A 22,937-nucleotide genomic window follows, 5' to 3' on the forward strand; every position below is an offset into this window, starting at 1 on the left:
CTGAGATACAACTGTCTGGAATTTGTCCTCACTGGCTGCACTGAGACTCAGGAGCCCTTCTCCAGCTCCTTAATGTCACTAGTACTGGTCAAGGGAGCCAGAGGACCTACTGTGTGCCAGATAGTTTAATACAACCTCTTCTAAGCCTTACAACAACACCACGATGATATAATTTCAGTTGTACTAAAATACGGAAACTGAAGCTCAACAAGGTCAAGTGGCATGCACAAGGCCACTTGGCTAGAAAGTGACAATGAATGAATGATCTAATGAAGTGGCTGAATGGAGGCGTGTGATCGGCGCGACCGGCACTGGTTGACGTAGTGCGGTGGGTACAGACACTGCACAGCGCTAGCGGCCGGGGCCTAGGAGGGCTGTACCACGCAGGTCCTCCACACCCTGGGCCCAGGGGAGCGCAGGCTCCTAGAAGCTCTGCCCTAACTCCGCTAGCCGTCCCGCCCCCGCTCCGCCTCCAGCCCGCCCCGCTCGGGACCGCAGACGGCGCCCGGCAGCGACGCAAGCGGCCGCGGGGAAGTTGGCTCCGGCTCGGAGCTCACCGCGAGTTCCCGCGCAGGGCGCAGCCGGACAAGAACCCACGGCCTCGGCGGCGCTGGAGGATGTGGCCGCGGCCCGGGACGGCAGCAGCGGCCCGCCTGACGCCCTGCAGGTAGGAGCTCACCCGCTCGGCCGGCGCGGAAACTTGGGCCGAGTTTGCGGGAAGCGCGTGGAGAAGTGGTGGGCGGCGCTGCCCCAGGGCGCCCCTACCGGCCCGCCCGGGGAACGGAGGGCGCGGGCCGGAGCGAAGGTGCTATGGCTCCCGGCTGCCGCCGGCCCCCAGCGGACGGGCTGGCCGCGCCGCTGCTCCGACTCTCCCCGGACTTGGTAGCGCCTGGAGCTCTGGCGGGGCCCCGGCGCGGGGCTGGCGAGAAGGAGCGCGGGCCGAGCCCTCGGGCCTCCCGCGGGGCCTGGCTCGTGAACTGACCGAGAGGAGCTGGGGGGGTAGGAGGGCTTGGGCCTGGTGGGCGTCGGGCGCTGAGGCGCCGCGGGGCCAAGGACGCACCCTGCTGGGACAGGATGGCCCTGTGGTTTCCTCGCCAGGATTGACTCACCCACTGGCCGCAGCCCAGGCTGGCGGGTTCATCCCGAGGCGGTGGCCGCCCGGATTCTGTGGCCGGGCCGCCCCTGCTGCGGATCTCCCGCTGGTCTTTGGGTGTCTGTCTGTGGGGCTGGATGCGCGGGCCTGCCTGCGTGCACACGTGTGCTAGGACCTGAGCAAGAGAGAACGCACTTCTGTAGAGGCGAGTGTGCAGATGTGGGCCATGCACGTACTTGCAGGCACGGGTTTGCATGTGTGACGGCAGCCTGCTGGAGTACACGTGCGCCCCAGTGCCTCCGGAAGCCGCAAAGCCAGGTCGGCTGAGGGCCCCGGGCACCAGAGTTCTGGGCAGGGCAGGTAGAAGAAAGCGGGTGGAGGCCAATCCCGTGACCCTTCTTCCTCCACTGTAGCCTGGGCTGCCCAGGTTCGGTTTTAGAGATAGCAGGGTCCCAGAGCCTCAGGTGGGGGAAGTATGAGAACAGGGGATGAGGCCCTATTCAGTCCTGTGAGAATGTCCAGACATTGGCCACACCTGGGCAGGATCACTCTTTCCTTCCTGATCTTTTCCAGCGTCCATCCAGGCAACCCCTATAGATGGAAGAGGGAATTGGGCAACAGAGCGGTTAGCCTACCCCGCTGGGCAGGGCCGAAATGGCCCTGGTGGGCTCTTCTAGACTCTTCCCTGAGCCTTTGCTGAGGTTGGTCCTCCCAGCCCAGCTTCACCTTGAACTACCAAACAGTGTGGTGGCCCAAAGGGTAATGTGACCCTGCCCCTGGGGTCCCCACCTTCCTCCAGGCAATTGCTTGCTTCCTCAGTATGTGTGTCAGGGAAGGAGACGACTGTCTTGAGTGGAGAGTGATTTCGCTATACTGGGCTCTCCATCTCCTGCTGGCAGGAGGTAAGGTCACCTCCACACCCTTCATAACCCGCGGATGGCTCCCTGGAGACCCCTCTTTCCTAAACAGGGGTGGCCTCACATCTCTTGGCTGAGTCCCTAGGGGGTCTCTCAGGAAGTCTCCAGGCAAAGGGCACACAGTGGGCAGAGCCCAGGAAAGAAGGACTCCTGGGAGTGGATATGGAGGCGGCCCCAAGGAGCATGTGGGGAAGGTGAGACGGAGCCAGCACTTAATTAACTCCAGAGCTCCCGAGGGCAGAGGCAAGGCTCAGTACCCACAACCATACAACTCTTTCTTGCAAAGCTGCATTCCCCTAGGACCGTGGTTGGCAAACTGCGGCTCACGAGCCACATGCGGCTCTTTGGCCCCTTGAGTGTGGCTCTTCCACAAAATACCACGTGAGGGCGTGCACGTACAGTGCGATTGAAACTTCGTGGCCCATGCGCAGAAGTCGGTATTTTGTGGAAGAGCCACACTCAGGGGCCAAAGAGTTGCCTGTGGCTCACGAGCCGCAGTTTGCCGACCACTGCCCTAGGATGCAGGTCCCTAGTATAGGGCACTGCTATTGGTACTGTGGTCCTGCTGCCCCATCCTGTCTTCTCTGGAGCATCCCTTCCCTAGGCTGACTGAGGTGTCAGTTTCTGGCCAAGAGATGAACCAACTTTCTGAGAGTCCCACCTGGCTTCTTTGGTGCAGTTACTCTGGGATGGGAGTGGACACTTGTCCCCATACTACTTTTGACTTTTCCTGTCCCCAAAATATGCTGGTCTAACTCAGCCTGTGGCTGCCATTGGCTACCAGTCAGAAAGGAGGAGAGGATTCTGTTCTTTGCTTGTTGGCGATAAAAACCTGTGATACCCGATGCATGGCCTAAATCAGTGATGGCGAACCTATGACGCGCGTGTCAGAGGTGACACACGAACTTATTTTTTTGGTTGATTTTTCTTTGTTAAATGGCATTTAAATATATAAAATAAATATCAAAAATATACATCTTTGTTTTACTATGGTTGCAAATATCAAAAAATTTCTGTATGTGACACGGCACCAGAGTTAAGTTAGGGTTTTTCAAAGTGCTGACACGCCGAGCTCAAAAGGTTCGCCATCACTGGCCTAAATCATAGCGAGATTGAGCTGATTCATTTTTTCTAAGCCACCTGAGGGTTTTGGAGAACAGGGTGCCGGGGGGGTGGGGGGGAGCGGGGAGGGGGTAGAGACAGGTCAAGGTGGCCCTTGCAGACTGACCTCATGACTTCTCATGGGTTACTGGTACCTACTGCCTTTGGAAACCCATGCTTGACCTCTCTGAGTCTGGATCCCAGCCTTTACTTGGCTTTACTTCAGGGCCTTAGTCTTTCTCTGGCACACTGTTTGTTTGTTTGCTTTTTAAATATATTTTTATTAATTTCAGAGAGGAAGGGAGAGAGAGAAACATCAGCAATGAGAGAAAATCATTAATTGGCAACCCAGACACGTGCCTGACTGGAATCGAGCCGTGACCTCCACAGATCACAGGTCAACATTCAAAAGTGGCACACAGTTTTAGTATCAGTACAATGCGGGTAGCTGCCAACTAGCACTGTGTGGCCTCTGGAGGCTCCCTGCCTGGACATTCATATCCTCCCACCTCCCCACCTTCTTGTCCTGGTGCTGTGCTGCCACCATGTAGCTTAAAGACTGGGATGGACACTGGCTCTCCTCCCCTACAATTTTGGGACCTTCCTGCCGGTGCCACAGCACCATCTGCAGGACAGGCTTGGTGGGGTTAGTGTGGGAGGGTGTGGCTTGTAGTAATGCACCTGGTCACCTCCTTAGGGACCACCCTCCAGAACAAAGCGCAGTATGTGTTGCTGTGAGCCTAGGGACCTGGGTTCCAGGCCTGGCTTTGCTATTTTTTTATAAGATCGGCAGATCAGATCTTGTGTGGAACTCCATCTTAAAGGTAATCTGCCATCTTGATATCTGGGTGAACCTGGACCCTTGACCCCCTCCACTCTCCCCGGGTTAGCTCTGGAATATGTACACACAGCTCTGGGCTGATCACAGGATCTTTAGTAGTTCTCTCTCTCAATATTATCTCGGCATCTGATCCCTTTGATTACCCACACATTCTCACTGCTAAGAATGTACAAGCACATGGTCTGGGGTGGGTGGAAGGTGTGGGCATGTGTTTTCTTGATGCCATACAGGACTGTGTTTCTGTACATAAGCTCCCTGTTAAATTCATTAACTGACAAACTGGACACGTCTGCCTCGTGTTTTGTTCCTGGCTGCTTCGGTGTATGCGGGCTGCTTGCATATATAGCCCTCTCCTGAAACAGATCTAAAGAGTGTCACAGGAAATCTGAATTTGTAGACAGTGCCCAATTCCATATCTTGGCTGCAGTGGGCATCTTGAGATCACTGTGGGATCTTGGAATAAAAGCTTGTCATGGGAGGTCAGAAGCCTGCCTCTCACCAGTTAGGTGGGGTTGAATGGGTCTCCTTATCTGTATATGAGGGAGGGGGTTAGCCAACAAAGTGATCCTTAGACTGCCCTGTAAAGTCTGAAAGCCTAAGGAAAGGGTCTTGGGGATCATGTGGAGGAAAGTGAAACAGAGGGGCTCCTGGAGTGGAGGTGGGAGTTGCTGCACAAGAATTCATTAACAAAAGGTTCTGCAGCTTAAAATCCAAAGTTGCGAACCTTTGCATTAGATGGCTCATGCATTCATTCAATGCGTAGAGTCTTTACTGCACATCTACTAAGTGCCAAGTTCTTAGGTGTGGCAGTGAGCCAGTCAGAGCAACTGCCCTCTATTACTTGCCTGTAGCCTGTTCTTCTGATAATCCATGCCTCTCTCCCTCTTTCTCCCAGGTCAGAAGTTGAGTAGCTGGGGCCCCGGAGGGCTTGAAGCCTTTTCACAGTGATGGCGGAGAAGCGTCCACGGGGCACCCTGGGGCCTATGATGTACAGCAAGCTGCCCCGTCTAGAGGTCGACTCAGGACCCAGGCACAGCTTGGGCCCCTCTGCTGCTAACCAGGACCCCTGTAATTACAAGGGTGCCTACTTCTCCTGCTCCATGGGGGGTGTTCCCCAAACAGGGTCTGGACAGTTGGCCTCCTGGACCCCGTACCCAACCTTGTATCCTACCAGCGTAGCAGGACCCCCACTTCGGGAAGACAGCCTGTTGACCAGTTGCCTGCTCTATCGCCCACCAGCAGGAAGCTCTGAGAAGGTGCAGGACTCTGGCCCTGTTGAGCTCCTGCCCTTTAGTCCCCAGACTCATTCCTACTCAAGCCCACCACTGGCAGCACCCAAACCTGTCTATCGCAGCCCTCTGTGTTATGGACTCTCAACTTGCCTGGGGGAAGGAGCAGCAAAGAGGTCACTGGATGTTGATTGGACACTGGTGACTGGGGCCCTATTACCCCCAGCCAACACCCATTGTTCTCTGACTCTGGCTTCTGGCAAGGGCCAGTCCCTGGATTGTACCTTCTTACATGGGGTGCCAGTTGGGGGATCTGGCAAAGACTCCTCAGGGAGTTTTTCCCCTCGCCAGGCATTCCTGGACAAGTATCAGACCAGTCACAGCACAGGCTTCCTAGCCTCCACGTATGCAGGTTCTTACTCTGGGGACCCCAAGCAGGGATTGTCCGAGGGACTCCCCAATCCTTGGACCCAGTTGGCTCAACCCCTCGGCCCAGCCTATCAGGATACAGTGCCCTCCCCCTACCCACTGCCCCACCCTCCACAGGCTCTGTCTTGCCCTCCAGCATGTCACTATCCAGAGAAGCAGAGCAGCTACAGCTCAGTGCCCCCACCGCAGCCTCTGGGAGCGCACAAGGGAGTTGGGTACCTAACTGGTGGGCTGAATAGCCCCTACCTGAGGCAGCAGACAGCCCAGACACCTTGTATGCCCCCAGTGGGGCCGGACATTTATTCCTACCCCTCTATCCCCCTCCCAGTTCCCTCACCAGGCCTCAAGCTGGAGCCACCTATCACTCCACGGTGCCCACTAGACTTTGCCTCCCAGACACCGGGCTTTCCTTATGCACGGGATGACCTCTCTTTCTATGGAGCATCCCCGGGGCTCAGAGGGGCCGTGCCTTCCCAGAACAGTGTTCAGGCTATGCCACAGCCCAGTGCCTTCCAGCGAACATGCCAGCCCTTGCCTGCCAGTCAGCCGTGCCCAGAGCCTGTGAGGCCTGTAGAGAAGCCAGTGCAGGAAAGTGAGGAGACCATATGGCTGCCCAGCTGCAGGAAAGAACAGCTCAATGAGCACCCTGGGGCACCCATTGTTATTGGAGATAGTCCAGATCCCCGCACCCCACCAGCACTGCCCCCCTGTGGCCAAGAGCACCCATCTCTTCCACAGAACCAGGACACACTTCCCCCTGGCTCTCCACCCATGCCCATTATTGACAATGTCTTCAGCCTGGCCCCCTACAGTGACTATCTGGATGTGCAGACACCTGAGGCTACACCTGAGCCTGACCCAGCCCCCAAGGGCATCCATGACAAAGACTCCAGGGGAACCTTGTCTACCCAGGAGGCCCCTTTGGGGGTGCATTGCCCACTTAGGGAAGAAGTAGCACTGGACTTGAGTGTGAAGAAGCCCATGACAGAGCCTCTTCCTATCAAGGTCCCTAGTCCTAGGGTGCACTTCAAGCTCCCTGTAGCTGTGGGTGTGTCAGGTGTGGGGAACACAGTCTCCAAGCTCCCTGGGGTGTCAGCAACTACAGAGACCACCCCAAAAACCAACTTCCACAGTTCCGTGGCCTTCATGTTCCGAAAATTCAAGATCCTCCGGCCAGCACCCTTGTCTGCAACCATGGTCCCATCTGTGCCCACCTCGGTCCCTGCCTCTGACCAGCCTGTACCCACCTCTACATCTGTGCCCACTGGACTACAGATTCTCAGACAGCCCTTGCCCGTGGCTTGCTTTGACCTGGCACTGTCCAGTCTTCCAGGTATATCTGTGGTCGGCCCAGCACCTACTCTGTCTCCATCACCTGCTCCAGCTCGGGCCCCAACTCCAGCTACTTCCCCTGTCACAGTGGATTCCCCAGAGCAACACTTTGCAGGACTGCATGAGTCCCTGTGTGATGCCATCTCAGGCTCAGTGGCTGACTCCCCACCCGAGAAGCTGCGTGAATGGCTTGAGACGGCTGGGCCTTGGGGCCGGGCAGCATGGCAGGATGGGCAGGCTGTGCAGGGGCTGTTGGGCAAGCTGCTCTCCCAGTTGCAGCGCTTTGTGTGCACGCAGCAGTGCCCCTTCCCCCACGTGGTGCGGGCCGGCGCCATCTTCGTGCCCATCCACCTGGTGAAGGAGCGGCTCTTCCCGGGGCTGCCGCCCGCCTCTGTGGACCACGTGCTACAGGAGCACCGCGTGGAGCTCCGGCCCACCACACTGTCGGAGGAGAGGGCGCTGCGGGAGCGAGCCTTGCGCGGCTGCACCTCACGCATGCTGAAGTTGCTGGCACTGCGCCAGCTGCCTGAAATATACCCCGACCTGCTGGGTCTGCAGTGGCGCAACTGTGTACGCCGCCAGTTGGGTGAGCATGGGGCAGCTGCAATTGCCACCGGAGCTGTGTGCGCGAGTGACAGGTGTGTAGGCGCTCACAGCCAGGGGTTTAGGGGTTCCTGGGCCTCTGGAAAGGCTGGGGAGGCCTAGAACCTGGGCCAGAGGGGAGTGGCTAGTCTTCCAGGGTGGGCTCTATGACCCCTGCCCCCATTCTTCATCCCCAGCATCAATGAGAGCCTTCATAGGCTCCTCTATAAGCCTCTGGACACACCAGTTACTCTGCATGGAAATGCTTTCTTGGCCATCCTCGTACTGTGCCCCTCTGGATCCACCCTCCTCTGCTGTGCCTTCTCTGCCTTTGCTGCAGGCTTCTCTGGAGCTCTGCCCAGGCCCTGTTTGTTATCTGAAGTCATTTCCCCATGTCTGTCCTGCCCAGCCTCTGAGCCTTCTGAGCTCCTTCTCTAAATAACCCACTGCATGCTGGACTTCTGTACTTGGTGACTCTCTGACCCTTAACTCCTCCCCAGCCACACTCATGAGCTTCCTCCTAAGCTCATTTCACACAGGGAATAGCACTTTCACTCATTTCACTCATCCTGTGCCTCATTCCTGAAACCCAACAGGGACTCACCTCCCCCCCAATACTGTGGTCTTCTGAATGTACAGTTTTCAGTCTTTCCAGGTGTGTGCATTCATGGAAGTGTCCCAATAAGTTGGAACCTTGTTTTACAGTTTGCTTTTCCCAACTAACTTATGCACACTGCCCACCAGCGTGCTCTCTTCATTCTGGAGCGTTATCTGATCAGTTCAGGTAGCTAAGACCTCACCCTTGGGGACTTCTGCATGTCGCATGGTGTGTACCTACTCACTTCTGCCATGACTTTGGTGATGGTGCCCAGTGGTGTCTATTGCTACCTCTCCTACCCCAGGAGTTCTGACATTGAGGCCTGCTCTCTCTCCTTGCTCCCCTGCCTTCTCACTGCCAAGCCACTATGTGAGCTGTGTCTCCTTAGAACTGTTTTCTTGCCCCCTCCCTGTCCTGGCAGCCTTGCCCTGGGCTCCTACCTGGTCCAGGCTCCAGGTCGGGTGGAGAAGGGGCTGAGGCCATAAGGGGCCTATGTGGAGCTTGGTGCCTGGGTGATAAGCATTGTTGGCCCCTCAGCACTTAAGAAACTGGGGCATTGGACCTAATGGAGCACAAAGAATGTTAGTGGGAGCTTTCTATTCAGAGAGAGTTTGGGAGGGTGTCAGCATCACGCAAGGCTACCCCAACACCACCTTCTCCCTGTGCAGCTGGACTATCTGGGGCCCAGAGACGGGTTTATTTTTCCTGGGCTGCCTGCTGGAGGGTTGGGCTCAGCCACTTCACAGTCCCCTCCTGTTCTGACTGGTGTGCAAGAGTCTGGAACCTGGTGAGAGAATGACTGTGGCCCAGTTTCCTGTGGTTAGCCAGCTTTTAGTACCCCTGTCCCCATGCCTTCCCTGAACTTTGGGTCCTTACCCCCCATCTTTGTGGTGCCAGCCTTCTGTGGTGTCCTTAAGACAATGCTCCCCTAGCAGCCTCTCTTCAAGCAGGTGTGCTGTTGGTCAGGAGCCCCCTCCCATGCCCTCTGCTGCTCCCTTCACCCCCTTCCCTCTGGGCATTGCTTTCAGGGCAGTCCCTGCCTGAGCTTGGGCTCCTGCTCTGGTGGCAGAAAAATGATGGCACTCTGTGCAGCCCAGCCCTCTGTCAGGCCCCTTTCCTCTTGTCCTTGCACCCAAAGAGCTTCTTCTGAGTAGTGCTCTCACTCATGAGGTAGAGCTCTGGCGTTACCTAGGGAGAAGCACACCCTTGGCTTAATGGTCTGGCCAGCAGGCACATGCAGGGAAGAAGGGTCATGATTTCTTTGGCCCTGCTGGGGCTGTCCTAGCCTGGGACACAGTGGGATCACTAGTCTAGATGGCTTTGGAGGACAGAAGATAGGACATGAGGGTGTTGGTGTCTGTAGCATGACTCTGTGTTTATTTTCCAGGTGACTTTGATACTGAGGCTGGATTTGTGCCCTCCTCAGAAGCCATCATGGCCAGAGATGAGCCAGAGAGCCTATTCCTGGCTCAGAAATCACCCATCCCCAAGGCCAGGAAGCCGGGAAGGAAGCTACCAACTCCTGGCTGGGAGAAAGCAGAGGCAACTGCTGGGGGAGGGTCCTGCGCCTCACCTGCCCCCCATGCCAGCACCAGCCCCACAGTGAGGGCTCACTGCCGAAGCCTGCTGGAAACTGCCTGGCTTACTGGCCTGGCACTTCCCACTTGGGGCCACAAGGCCTCAGGAGCAGCCCGGCCCTCACCCTGCCCACAGCTGTTGGGTGGCCAGAGCCATCACCTGTAGCTCTGGTGGCTGGTTCTGTTTGGATAGCTACTGTCTGGTAATCACCAGGAGTGGACATGCCCTTGGAGCTTCTCTAGTTCTTACCCTGCCCTCCTCCCTAAGCTGGGCTGAGAGTCCCTGAGCTCTTGGCGTGAGGTCCTTTATTAGAAAGGACATGTGGGCTTGGGAGCTCCACCAGCTTGGGCTCGGATCTGGCTCCTCTGTTTCTTGCTGTGTAACTGAGCAAGTCACTTCCTCTCAGGAGCCCTTATTTACCCATTTGTAAAACAGGACAATGCAGCCTACCTCACAGGTGTGGGGGGATGCCTGACACACCATTTACGGTTTGCTCTGCTCCCTCCACAGGACAGGGGCCCAGATCCCAGCCAGTGCCTGGAGTTTGAGGCTGAGGCAAACAGAGCCTTCCTCCAGAAAGTCTTACTGTGTCACAGAACTTGGTTATCTTGGAGTGAAACAGTGTACAATACGCCCAGAGTTTCTAGAGTCATCCCCCAGGAACACTTGGCCCCAGTATTTGGGGTGTGGCCCTAAAACACAGCCTGTAGCTCCCTGAGGGAGCCTGGGGCTGGCATCTTTGTTCTGGGCCTGCTGCTCTTACCCCTGGGAGGTCCCAAGCCTGTCCTAAATTGACACCAGTGACTTCCCTGAGCTACCAGCCTCTCCCAGTGCATTATCCCAAGGAAATTGTGTGTTTGCTAGAAGCCAGGCAGCTGCAGGGACTAGAAAGGGCAGGCTGGATGACAGACAGCTCAGTCCTGGAAGATCTCTGAAGATGTGGACCAACGACCTGGAGCCCCATCAGCCAGGCCTACTGTGGGTTACTGCCTTGAGCCCAGAGGCTGGCAAGCTGGACCCTTGGCCTAGTTAGGGTTTGTAATAAGGCTGTGGTCCCTGGAGGCAGGCCATAAACATTAAAGCATTTGGGTTTTGGATCTGGGACCTGGCTGGCTGTGTGTTTGGGGGTTGTAGGTTTAGTATGTCATCACCAGGTGCTTAGCCCTTCACTGAAGGGCTGCAGCTGTCCCTGCTCCCAGCCCAGAAGGCTCTCCAGTAACCTTGTCCCAGCTAGCTCTGGCCGTGGGGGCCCTTGTCACAAACTCACTGGGCAGCCACTTCCCTGCTCAGGAAAGGCCCCTGAGACCCTTCTGGGTTCTGGTGGTTGCTGGTCTATAGTCCACTGTCCTGTGAGAAATGGTCACCAGACCCCAGCACACATCCCTCAGGACCAAGGATGTACCCACCAAGGTCTAAGAACAGAACTGTTCTCCACTCTCCATGCTGGTGATTTAGCCTGTTGAGGGACAGCCCCTCCCACGCTTTTCTTTCCTCACAGAGGATATTTTTTCCATTGATTTTTTAGAGCAGAAGGGGAAGAGAACGTCCACATGAGAGGCACGTCCATTGGTTGCTTCCCGCATGGGCCTGGTGGGGGGTGGGGATCGAACCTGCAACCCAGCCATGTGGCCTTGACTGGTAATTGAACCCTCTACCCTCCAGTGTGCAGGTTGATGGTCTAACCACTGAGCACACCAGCCAGGGCCCCTCTCACCCTAGCGGGCTCTATTTCCACAGAGGTTCTCAGAGTTGCTGAGGTGGCTTCCTGGGTGTGGTTTCCACTCTAGCTGCTCCAGGACCAGGCCACTAGGGCAGGTCAGACCTGCCCAGGATTGACCCTCATTTTGTGGGTTTCACTGAGCTGTTATACCATCCTTCCTGTACACAAACTATATTGTGGCTCCTACAGCTAGAGGCTGGTCTTGTACTGGACGAGGTTTGGAGTGGCAGCACTCACCAGCAGTAATGGACGGGCTGGAAATAGGCAACTCCAACACTGGTCACCACAGTGACAACCTGGGGGAAGGATGCTGTGGAAGCGCAGGAGGGCCGTGTGCTAGTCTGGGGATGAGAAGTTATCATGGGCCCCAGAAGAGTTGCTCCCTAAATTGGGCCTTGAAGACCAGCAGGACAAGGTGGGTAAAACGTGTAAAGTGCAGTGTGAGTTGAACAGCATGTACAAAGGCTTAGAGGAGTGTTTGGGAAAGGAAAATATTGTAAGTCGGGTACAGGAAACTCAACAGGAGGGTTGGGGCCAGAAAACATGGTTCCAGCTTGTTGCACATCAACTCATTCACTCCTGGAACGTGGAGAGTGGGGTGGGGGCGGAGGAGACCATGTCTACAGAAAACTCAAGTGTAGAGAGAATTGTGGCTACTTACATAGGAGGAAAAGGGATTGTGACACGTGGAATTGCTCTGAATCCCCAGGCTAAGGACAGCCTCACCCACCTCACTCACTGCCAGGGCCTTGCTGGACTTGGCTATTTCCTAGCTCTTTTCCTTCCTTTTCCCTCCCTTTCTCCCTCACACTCCTTTGCACACCTATTGTGCCCCTGCTCCATGACAGGCATACTTAATGCTAATATTGCCGTGGTTACAGGCAGGGTCTGAGGCCTCTACATAGCAGGGCTGCTCAGCACCCACACCCATCTGTTCACTGTGCCCTAGAGAACCATAATGGTGCAGAACCTGGGTGAGAGTCGTGTAGAGCTGCATATGGTGGGGAGAGGTGGCTGCTCCCCATGGCAAACTGTCCTGGGAGCCCCAGTCTGCAGGAGAGATGACAGTGTCCGAGGAGCCCCAGCGCGAGGTCGGGCAGGAACAGAGCTGCCTAAGACTTCTGTGTGAGGGAGGCGGTGCTACCAGCCCGCACAGTTTTCACCAAGCCTGTTCCATTCTTCGGTAAGAGTGTTGATGGCAAGGAAGGTGTGTGTGTAGGGAGCGAGGTGTGCTGGTAACCCCACCCCTCAAGTAAAGGAATAGGGCCCACTCAGCCTTGGTTGACTGTGGCTTTCTGGCCCCATAGTTCCCCCTGTAATCGTCCAAAGCTTCAGGGCAGGGTTGCACCCAAGCAGGATTTCTCAAACAAAATAACCTGGGAAATGGTTTCCAGGGCCCCATCGAGAACTAGCTTAGGCAGAGCCCAGGAGTCTGGGTTGTAATCAAACTGCTTAAGTGATCCTGAGATGTTTAGGGACCATATTTTGAGCAACACGGACCATCCCCACTAGGTTACAGATGGGGAAGCAGAGGCCCAGGAACTTGCTGATGGTCACATCAAGTAAGGGGCTGTGTCAAGACCTGAGCCAGTCCTGAGGGCCCTGTGCCAGTGGGAGGCCAGGACCTGAAATGTCTGCACCTGGCTCAGCTCTACCTCTATTGCCTCACCCAGACCTGCCCTGGCTGGGCTTGCTCTCTGCCTCAGGTGACCTTGCTAAGCAACTCATGAGTCTCTTGCCCTGATTTAATCAGGAGGGTGGTGCTCAAGGCTCCAGCTTGAGTGAGGCTCTGCCTCCTGGCTGTCCCACTTGGCACCATGGCTCAGTAAAAAGGTTGAGGGGCCCAACCAGCTAGCTTTGTGCCAGGAGTTAGGCCTGAAAGGTAAGTGAGAAGACAGCTCTAGAAGGAAGAGGAGAGCAGGGCTATGTCTGCGGGTGATTATCAGCACCTTTGATAACCTCCGGGTGCTTCCTGTCCTGCCTTGTTCTCATTGAGGGGTTGAGGTGAATGGGCTGGGTGTCCCTCAACTCCCTCAGGAATCGAGCAAGGCCCAACTCTGACCTCACTGAGTGTGCCTCTTCTGACCCCACAGCCCCCTGATAAGACAAGTGGTGCCTCTAGCCCATGGGGCAGCCTTCCAGCCTAGTCTAATGCCCCTGAGGCCTGGGCTTCCTCAACTGGGTACTTCTTCAGTAAGTGTGGGTATGAGGGAAGCTGTGGGCACACTACAGCCTGTGGCCTGCGCCCTGCTTCTGCCCTTTATTCTCCAGGCCATGTCTGTAGCAGTTCCCTCAGTCCCCACCCTAAAGGGGAGCATCCAGCCCAACCTCGGGCCCCAGAGCAGAGAAAGTCGTTGCAGAGCTCCTCCTGTTTTCTCCTTGTCTGGAAGCAGTCCTGGACTGGATTAGGGCGGCTGGCAGATGGGGAGCTCAACGGGTACACTGCCATCTCTGTAGGGACACCAGCCCTGAGTATTCTGACTACTGTTCCCTCGAAGGCTCCTGCCTCAGTGGAGGTATCCACCCCATCTGACACCCCAGCGTTAGCCTAGTCTGGTCACTGTGCCTGCAGGACCCCTGCCTCTATCCTAGAGGGACTCAGTTCTCAAGCCCCAAAATCTCTGGGCAGTGAGACGGGGATAGGTAAGCTCCTGGGAAGGGGGTGTTGAGCCCTTGAGTCCCTTGGAAAAACCTTAAGTAGCCGCTCTTATGATTACCAGGCCTCCCTCAGGGGGCAGGGCACAGCGAAGCTTGCTTCAAGGGCTCCATCCTCTGCCTCATCAGCTGTTCTCCAGAGGCTGCCTGTGTCCTATCCACTGCATCTTTGTCATCGGAGCTGCAAGCTCAAGTTGGGCCTCAAGAAAGACCACTTCATGTGACTTCCCTGGCAGGGCACCTTTCCCCATCTTGGGAACAGCTCATTCCAAGGTGCGGAAGTGTGAGCCATGTACTTTGTGAGGGTGATTTTACCACCCACACAATTTATTTGGGGGAGAGCGGAGGGTCTCATAGGTTGAAAGGATGACTTGTCAGAGGCCTGGAGGAATGTGAGGAAGGTTGCATAGAGCCATTAGCTGTTGAATTAATGTTGGATGACTACCATGTGCAAATATTCCAGTGCTCAACCCATTTATTGGGTTTCTTGGCCTCTCTACTGTAGCAGGAAACTGCACCGTGTAGCATGTTACCAAACTTACATTAGTTATTCATTCCCAGCTTCCCCTGCCTAAATCTGCATAATCTGATTTTAGTTCCTTTGTATAATCTCAAGAGACTGGTCATTTTTTATTATTTTTAATATATTTTTTATTTTCTTTTATTTTTATTTTTTAATTAAATCTTTATTGTTCAGATTATTACAGTTGTTCCTCTTTTTTCCCCCCGTAGCTCCCCTCCACCCGGTTCCCATCCCACCCTCTGCCCTTACCCCCCTCCCCACTGTCCTCATCCATAGGTGTACGATTTTTGTCCAGTCTCTTCCAGCATCCCCCACACCCCTTTCCCCCCCGAGAATACTCAGTCCACTCCCTTTCTATGCCTCTGATTCTATTATATTCACCAGTTTATTCTGTTCATCAGATTATTTATTCACTTGACTTTTAGATTCACTTGTTGATAGATGTGTATTTATTGTTCATAATTTCTATCTTTACCTTTTTCTTCTTCTTCCTCTTCTTAAAGGATACACTTCAACATTTCATATAATACCGGTTTGGTGGTGATGAACTCCTTTAGCTTTTCCTTATCTGTGAAGCTCTTTATCTGACCTTCAATTCTGAATGATAGCTTTGCTGGGTAAAGTAATCTTGGTTATAGGTTCTTGCTATTCATCACTTTGAATATTTCTTTGTTTTTTTTTAAATATATTTTATTGATTTTTTTACAGAGAGGAAGGAAGAGAGAGAGTTAGAAACATTGATGAGAGAGAAACATCGATCAGCTGCCTCCTGCACACTCCCTGCTGGGGATATGCCTGGAACCAAGGTACATGCCCCCGACCGGAATCGAACCTGGGACCCTTGAGTCCGCAGGCCGACGCTCTATCCACTGAGCCAAACCGGTTTGGGCCACTTTGAATATTTCTTGCCACTCCCTTCTGGCCTGCAAAGTTTCTGTTGAGAAATCAGCTGACCGTTGTATGGGTACGCCCCTGTAGGTAACTGACTGTTTTTCTCTTGCTGCTTTTAAGATTCTTTCTTTGTCTTTTGCTCTTGGCATTTTAATTATGATGTGTCTTGGTGTGGTCTTCTTTGGATTCCTTTTGTTTGGGGTTCTCTGCACTTCCAGGACTTGTAAGTCTATTTCTTTCACCAGGTAGGGGAAGTTTTCTGTCATTATTTCTTCAAGTAGGTTTTCAATATCTTGCTCTCTCTCTTCTTCTGGCACCCCTATAATTCGGATGTTGGTACGCTTGAAGTTGTCCCAGAGGCTCCTTACACTATCTTCATATTTTTGGAATCTTTTTTCTTTTTGCTTTTCCGGTTGGGTGTTTTTTGCTTCTTCGTATTTCAAATCTTTGACTTAATTCTTGCAATCATCTAGTCTGCTGTTGGAACTCTGCATAATATCCTTTATTTCAGTCAGTGTATGCTTAATTTCTAGTTGGTCCTTTTTCATAACCTCGAGGGTCTCACTAGATTTCTTGAGGGTCTCACTAAGTTTATTGGTGGTTTCACCAGACTTATTGAGGGTCTTACTAAATTCTTGAAAAATCTTATAAGTGTGATTTTGAACTCTATATCCAGTAGTTTGCTTTCCTCCATTTCTGTCATCTGTGACCTGTTTCTTTGTGTCCACATTTTTTATGCTTCCCTGTGTTGATTGAGTGGCTTTCTGTGCTAGGTGTCCTATAGGGCTCAGTGGTTCAGCCTCCCCAATTACCAGAGGTGGACACTCTTGGTGCACCCCTTTGTGGGCTTTGTGCACAGTCTTGTTGTAGTTAAGCCTTGATTGTTGTAGGTATCACTGGGAGGAATTGACCTCCAGGCCAATTGGCTGTGAGAATCAGCTGTGTCTGCAGTGGGAGAACTTCTGTGCTGGAGACACCCTTCTGAGGCAAGACTTGCTACAGTGGGGCTTTGGTGCTCACTGAGTCTGCCCCCTGAGTGTGTCCCTAATGGATCTGAGGAGTTGTAATCTGGATGGTCCCACTCTGACCACTGGGTACACTGGCTCTTGGATCTCTAAGGAAGTGCTAATTTAGCCTCTGCCTGAGGCTACCCAGCAGGAGCCCAGCTGTGAAGCAATGCAAGCTGTTGTGGGGTCTTGGGCCTTCTTTTGGATGTTCTGGCTTTCTCTGACCCAGCTGCAGTTTGTTAGGTAATTTTCAGATTGCCAAGGGGCCAGGCCTTTCATGTGCAAAAGCCTCTGTGCACAGCTTGGGTGGGGCGGGGTCTCAGGGGATCGACAGGGTGGAGCAAGCAGCTATGGCTGCTCCTCAGTCCTGCCCTAAGAGGCCCTGCTTCTCAGTGTCCCGGTAATCGCTGCAAGCACCTCTGAGAGAAAGCCGCCCTCGAGTTCTGACCGATGCCAGACAGTCCAGTTTCTCCCGTATGAGTCTGGGTCCCCAGAGACTCACCCGGAACTGGAGTTCAGAGCAGTCGGGAGCTTGAGACTCCCTCCGGACTGAAAAAGACAACTGTGTCCTCAGCTGCCAGCCCTTTCCCTGTGCGCCTCCATACCTCTGCACTTTACTTCCGCGCCTCCTCTGAGTCTCAGTGTGCTTTTCTTTTTCCTTCTAATTGTAGAATTTCCACTCAGCCAGCCTTCCTGTGTTTCTGGATGATGTCTGTTTTGTCTTTTCGTTGTATTTTTGAAATGGCTGTGCAAGGCAGCAATTTCCGGTGTTTATCTATGCTGCCATCTTGGTTTCTCCATATTTTTTTTTTTATTTTAGAGAGTGAGGAAGAAAGAGGGATAGAGAGATAGAAACATCGATTGGCTGTCTCCTGCACACCCTCAACTGAGGATCACGCCCTCAACCCAGGCAATGTGCCCAAACTGGGAATGAACCAATGACATATTGGTTCTTAGTTTGACACTCAACCACTGAGCCACACCAGCCAGGCTCAAGAGGTTGGTTTTAATGAAAAAAAAATTTTTTAAGCAAAAGCAAAGTTCAGCAGTGAGTGTACCCAAGTGGGTTTCCCATGAAATATTTAAATACAAATATGTTTTGTAAAAGTACATATAGCCCAGCCAGCATGGCTCAATGGTGGAGTGTTGACCTATGAACCAAGAGGTCATGGCTCGATTCCTGGTCAGGACAGATGCCCAGGTTGCGAGCTCGATCCCCAGTGTGGAGCATGCAGAAGGCAGCTGATTAATGATTCTCATCATTGATGTTTCTATCTCTTCCTCTCCCTCTCCCTTCCTCTCTGAAATCAATTAATTAAATTGATTAAATCAATTAATTAATTAAATCAATTAATCAATTAATTAAATAAAAATATTATTTAATTTTCCCCCATAATTTGTTGCTTAACTGTTAAGTTCAGTAATTACAAAACTGATGATTTCTGTAATACATTAAAAGAGGAAGTTTTTTTTAAATAGTAGCAGTTTGTAATGCCATACTTCTTTCTGCATGTTCCCCATTTGCTTTCACTCCTGTCTTATCATAATTTTCTCTTTTTAAAATGTACTTCATTGGCATCTGTCATTTCAGACTTTTCCCACCCCTCTATGCAAGTTATTTTAAGCTGAAATGAATGTGGTCCTTTCATCTGTCCTACAGTGTTCAGCATATCCAGTGTTAGGTCATGGCAGCCCAGAATCTTCAAGGAAGTGTCACCAGTAGGGGGTCCTCCATGTCCCCACTGGTTACCTGTGGAAGTGTGCTTCTTGGGATGCCGCTGGAATAAGAATTTCCGGATGCCCCCGCGGGAGGATAAGGTATTGTGGAAAGTTTTATTTCTATTGAATTAAACCCCTGAGTTTCCAAGGTACTATTTCCATCCCACCAAGGAAAAAGTCCCATTTCTTCTCCAGTAGATCTAGGATTAAAGCCACTGGCCAGAGCCTCCATTCCATATGAAAGCACAGTCCAGCCCAGCTAGCTTACCTTGTGTTCCCAGCTGCAGTCCATTGCATGTGGGGTGTGACTTCTAGACCACACAGCTATGGAGAGGGCACAAACAAGTGCAAGGAAGCAGGAGCGAAGCAAGAGGAACAAGAGAGAGGATCCTCTGTCTGGGGATTATGTATTCCCATATTTTCAGGGGCTTGCATAGGGACCACCCTCCTAGTCAGTGATCTTTGTTTCCAGGTTAGACTGGCAGGCAAGCACCTTCCCTAGATCATTCCAACTTCACTGCACATGCGTCCATTTCCCCTTTGTTGGAACCCTTCCCCAGTGATTTGCAGGGAATGGACCAGTGGGGAGCGTGAAACTGCAGCTTTCTAGTGAAGCTGCCCAGATGACCATGCTTATAATGCCTGGCCTTCCCTTTGCTTTTTCCCTATTTTAATATTAACTAGTTAAGACAGTAACAGAAGTATCTAAATATAGAAATGTTGATAGAGTTTACTTGAAAAGCAAATGTTTCAAGATCTGATTTAGACCTTTCACCATATACCTGGAAGAAGCCAGTATTGCAAGAGGAGGTGGTATGGAAGAAAAATTCATCTAGGGCCCTGAATTTTATTTTTGGTTCAGTATTTTCCCTTTTAATGTACTATAAGTATGCTAAACAAATTTCTGTAAAAATTGGGTAACCCATTTATATGTACCTAGCCTTTCTCTGGGAGTATAATTGTAAGTAAATATAGATTATTGGACATATTGTATCTTTCCCTTGAACATACAAAATTTTTCTTCTCAATTATAGGCCACAAGTTTTGTCTGGAAAACACATTTCCCTGTGTTTCAAGGTGAGTTAAAAAAAAATCCATTTAACTAAAAAGATTTTTTTGTTTTTAAAAATATCTTAATACTTATGAGAAATTACTGCAAACAAATATCTTGACTATTCCCATTAGTAGATTTTTTTTTCAGATGAGCTTTAGAATTGTTTTCCAAGTTCCAATATAACTTATTGATGTCCGACTGGCATGGCTCAGTGATTGAGCATCGACGCATAAACCAGAAGGTCATGGTTCAATTCCCGGTCAGGGCACATGCCATGGTAGAGGGCTAGAGCATGCAGGAGGCAGCCGATCAATGATTCTCTCTCATTATTGATATTTCTATCTCTCCCTCTCCCTTCCTGTCTGAAATCAATAAAAACATTTTTAAAAAAATTGAGATTTTGATTGGAACTTGTTAAATCTATAAATGATTTTGTAAAGCATTGACATTTTTACAGTGTTGAGGTGTTTCATCCAGGACCGTGGTCTTTTTCTACATCTTTTTTTAAGATCATTTATATCTCTTGATAAAATTTTGTGGTTTTCTTCATATAAAGCCTTCACTTTCTTTGTAACTGTTATACTTTTTAAAATATATATTTTATTGATTTCAGAGAGGAAGGGAGAGGGAGAGAGAGATAGAAATGATGAGAATCATTGATCAGCTGCCTCCTGCACGCCCCCTACTGGGGATCGAGTCCATAACCTGGGCATGTGCCTTTGACAGGAATTGAACCTGGGACCCTTCAGTCTGCAGGCCGACGCTCTATCCACTGAGCAAAACCGGCTACGGCCCTCCTAGACATTATTATCTATGTCCATGGGCTATGCATATATGCATATATATTCTTTGGTTGATCTCTTCCCATCCTCCCATGTTGAACAATACCTTTTCAATGGGAAAAATCCAATTCTGTTGCAATACTACTGAATAAAATATTTAAGACAAATTAAATTATTTACTCAAAAATAATTATTATTGAAAATCTTGAATGTTATTGCTTGATTTTAAAAAGACCAAATAGAAACCCATCTCTCGTTTGAAGCTTCTTAGATAACTCTTTGATTAAATTCATCTCTCTCTCTCTATAGAGCTCTGCTTAAACCTTGCTGGAAGTTTTTTAGCACTCACACAATCAGCCTTGTAATGGAGCTGTTTAGGTATGTGTTGTGCATTTAATCATGAGTTCCAGAAAATGAAAATTATGTCTTAATTTTTGTGTCCCCAACAGTGCTTTCTACATAATAGGTATTCTGTAAATCTTTGGTGAATTATTTAACTTAAAACCTATCTATTATTTTTAACTTGTGAACCAGGAAGTATGGGCTCTAAACAAACATTTTGGTTGATAGATGTTATGGAGATATGGAGGAAGTGAAACAGAGAAGTATAATTATACTATGACTGCTCCTCTCTAAAAATAGTTGTATTATCTCAGCAGTATGGGTTTCTTTCTACACTACTGTTTTCAATGGTAAGGTGATTGAGTGTATGATCAGTAGATACCTATAATAATGTGAAACCGTGGAAAGCAATTTTATATTCTGAGCCAAGGAAGTTTTATAACTATTCATGTACACTTAAGAGGTGGAAGGCATATTGATTAATGTTAGGGCGAAAATCACGTTTTAATCTATCTTTACAAAAAATAATGAAGGTGACTTTTTGTTGTTGTTAATCCTCACCTGAGGACATTTTTCCATTGATTTTTTTTTTTTAGAGAGAGTGGAAGGGAAGGGAAAAGACAGAAAAATATTTATTTTTTATTTTTTTCTTAAAATATATTTCTTTATTGATTTAAGAGAGGAAGGGAGAAGGAGGAAGAGATAGAAACATCAATGATGAGAGAGTCATTGATTGGCTGACTTCTGCACGGCCCCCATTGGGGACCAAGCCCGTAGCCTGGGCATGTGCCCTTGGCCGGAATCGAACCTGGGACCTTTCAGTCCGCAGGCCAACGCTCTATCCACTGTGCCAAACTGGCTAGGGCAAGACAGAAAAATATTTGTTTGCCTCACACACATGCCTGGACCGGGGATGGGGTCTGCAACTGAGGTACGTGCCCTTGACCGGAATTGAACCCAGGACCCTTCAGTCCATGGGCTGATGCTCTATCCACTGAGCAAAACCAGCTAGGGTAGGAAGGTGACTTTTAAAAAAGATATTCTCATTGCAGTAATTTTTCTCCATAAGAAAGTGAAGGAAAATCCTGTATGATTTTATGGACCATGTTATTATTTTACGTATATATTCTATTATAAATTCAACATGTATTTAATACTTATTGAGATTTTGGCTTTCAGCTTGGAGAAGGCTCAGGTGCAACTTTCTTTGGTCCTCCCGAATGTGGGTTCATCTGACACCAGGTGCACTCGTGGGGGAGTGAGTGCCACGTTTGCCTTGGGCCCCAAGATCGGCCCCCTGGGCCTGTCTCCAGAAAGGGCTGGTGATGGCATGGCCAAAGCAACCAGCGATTGGAAGAGTCTGAGAATTACAGTGAAACTGACATCAGAACAGACAGGCCCAGATTGAGTTAGTGCCTCCTGCTTCTGCCCTGCTCATCAAAGCTCTCAAAGAACTATGGAGAGTTAGAAAGAAGCAAAAAAAAATTAAGCACAGTGGAAATATCACTTTTAATGAGATAATCAACATTGCCCAACAGATGCAGCACTGATCTTTAGCTAGAGAACTCTCTGGAATCATTAAAGAGATCCTGGGGACTGCCCAGTCTGTGGGCTTCAATGTTGATGGCCACCACCCTCATGACATCATAGATAACATCAACAGTGTTGCAGTGGAATGCCTGGCTAGTTAAGATCTACAAAGTAGGAGAAACCAAGATGGTGGCATAGGTAAACACCGGAAATTGCTGCCTCCCACAACAACTTCAAAAATACAACAAACAGACAAAACAGGCATCATCCAGAACTACAGGAAGGCTGGCTGAGTGGAAATTCTACAACTAGAAGGAAAAAGAAAAGCACACGGAGACTCAGAGGAGGTGCGGAAGTAAAGTGCAGACGTACGGAGGCTTGAGCGCGCGCGGAAAGGGGCTGGCACCTGAGGATGCGGCTGTCTTTTTGAATCGGGAGGGAGTGACAAGTTCCTGACTGCTCTGAACTCTGGTTCCGGGAAGTCTCTGGGGACCCAGTACACATACAGGGAGAAACTGGACTGTCTGGCATCGGGCAGAACTCGGAACTTGAGGGCGGCTTTCCCTCAGAGGTGCTTGCAGCAATTACCGGGACACTGAGACTCGGGGCCCCATAGGGCAGGGCTGAGGATCCGCCATAGCTGCTTGCTCCGCCCTTTGGTTCCCTGAGACCCCGCCCCACCCAGGCTGCGGCAGAGGCTTTTGCATATGAATGCCCTGGCCCTTTGCAACCTGAAAATTACCTAACAAATTGCAGCTGGGCCAGACAGACCCAGAACTTTCAAGAGAAGGCCCAAGGCCCCACAGCAGCTTGCATTGCTTCACAGCTGGGCCTCATCTGGGCACCTCCAAACTCCAAAAAAGGAAGGGGAATCTGCAGTTCTCTTCGTAGCTCCTGCTGGGTAACCTCAGGCAGAGGCTAAATTAGCACCTCCTTAGATCCAAGAGCAGTGTACCCAGTGGTCAGAGGGGGACCATCCAGATTACACCTCCTTAGATCCATAAGGGACACACT

The 22,937-nt window shown here is 51.1% G+C and overlaps 1 protein-coding gene and 1 pseudogene across 4 annotated transcripts; both read left to right on the forward strand.

The window, feature by feature from the left end:
* The first annotated feature begins 474 nt into the window (after positions 1 to 474).
* Positions 475 to 21,906, forward strand: CUNH15orf39 (chromosome unknown C15orf39 homolog). 4 transcript variants are annotated; one of them, XM_036349372.1, is made up of 6 exons: positions 475 to 667; positions 4,848 to 7,528; positions 18,157 to 18,314; positions 19,250 to 19,292; positions 20,361 to 20,429; positions 21,573 to 21,906. In XM_036349372.1, exons 2-5 carry the CDS (start codon positions 4,900 to 4,902, stop codon positions 20,414 to 20,416), a joined length of 2,886 nt encoding a protein of 961 aa, XP_036205265.1. In that variant the 5' UTR covers positions 475 to 667; positions 4,848 to 4,899; the 3' UTR covers positions 20,417 to 20,429; positions 21,573 to 21,906. The 4 variants fall into 4 exon arrangements, with proteins under 4 accessions (XP_036205265.1, XP_036205256.1, XP_036205272.1 ...); XM_036349363.1 differs by lacking the exons at positions 18,157 to 18,314; positions 19,250 to 19,292; positions 20,361 to 20,429; positions 21,573 to 21,906 and adding an exon at positions 9,510 to 10,802; XM_036349379.1 differs by lacking the exons at positions 19,250 to 19,292; positions 20,361 to 20,429; positions 21,573 to 21,906 and having other exon boundaries at positions 476 to 667; positions 4,848 to 7,580; positions 18,157 to 18,313.
* LOC118669037 lies at positions 20,635 to 22,221 on the forward strand (annotated as a pseudogene).
* Positions 22,222 to 22,937: the final 716 nt, after the last annotated feature.

The sequence above is a fragment of the Myotis myotis genome, unplaced genomic scaffold (genome assembly GCF_014108235.1).
Source record: "Myotis myotis isolate mMyoMyo1 unplaced genomic scaffold, mMyoMyo1.p scaffold_m19_p_1, whole genome shotgun sequence".
NCBI lineage: Eukaryota > Metazoa > Chordata > Mammalia > Chiroptera > Vespertilionidae > Myotis > Myotis myotis.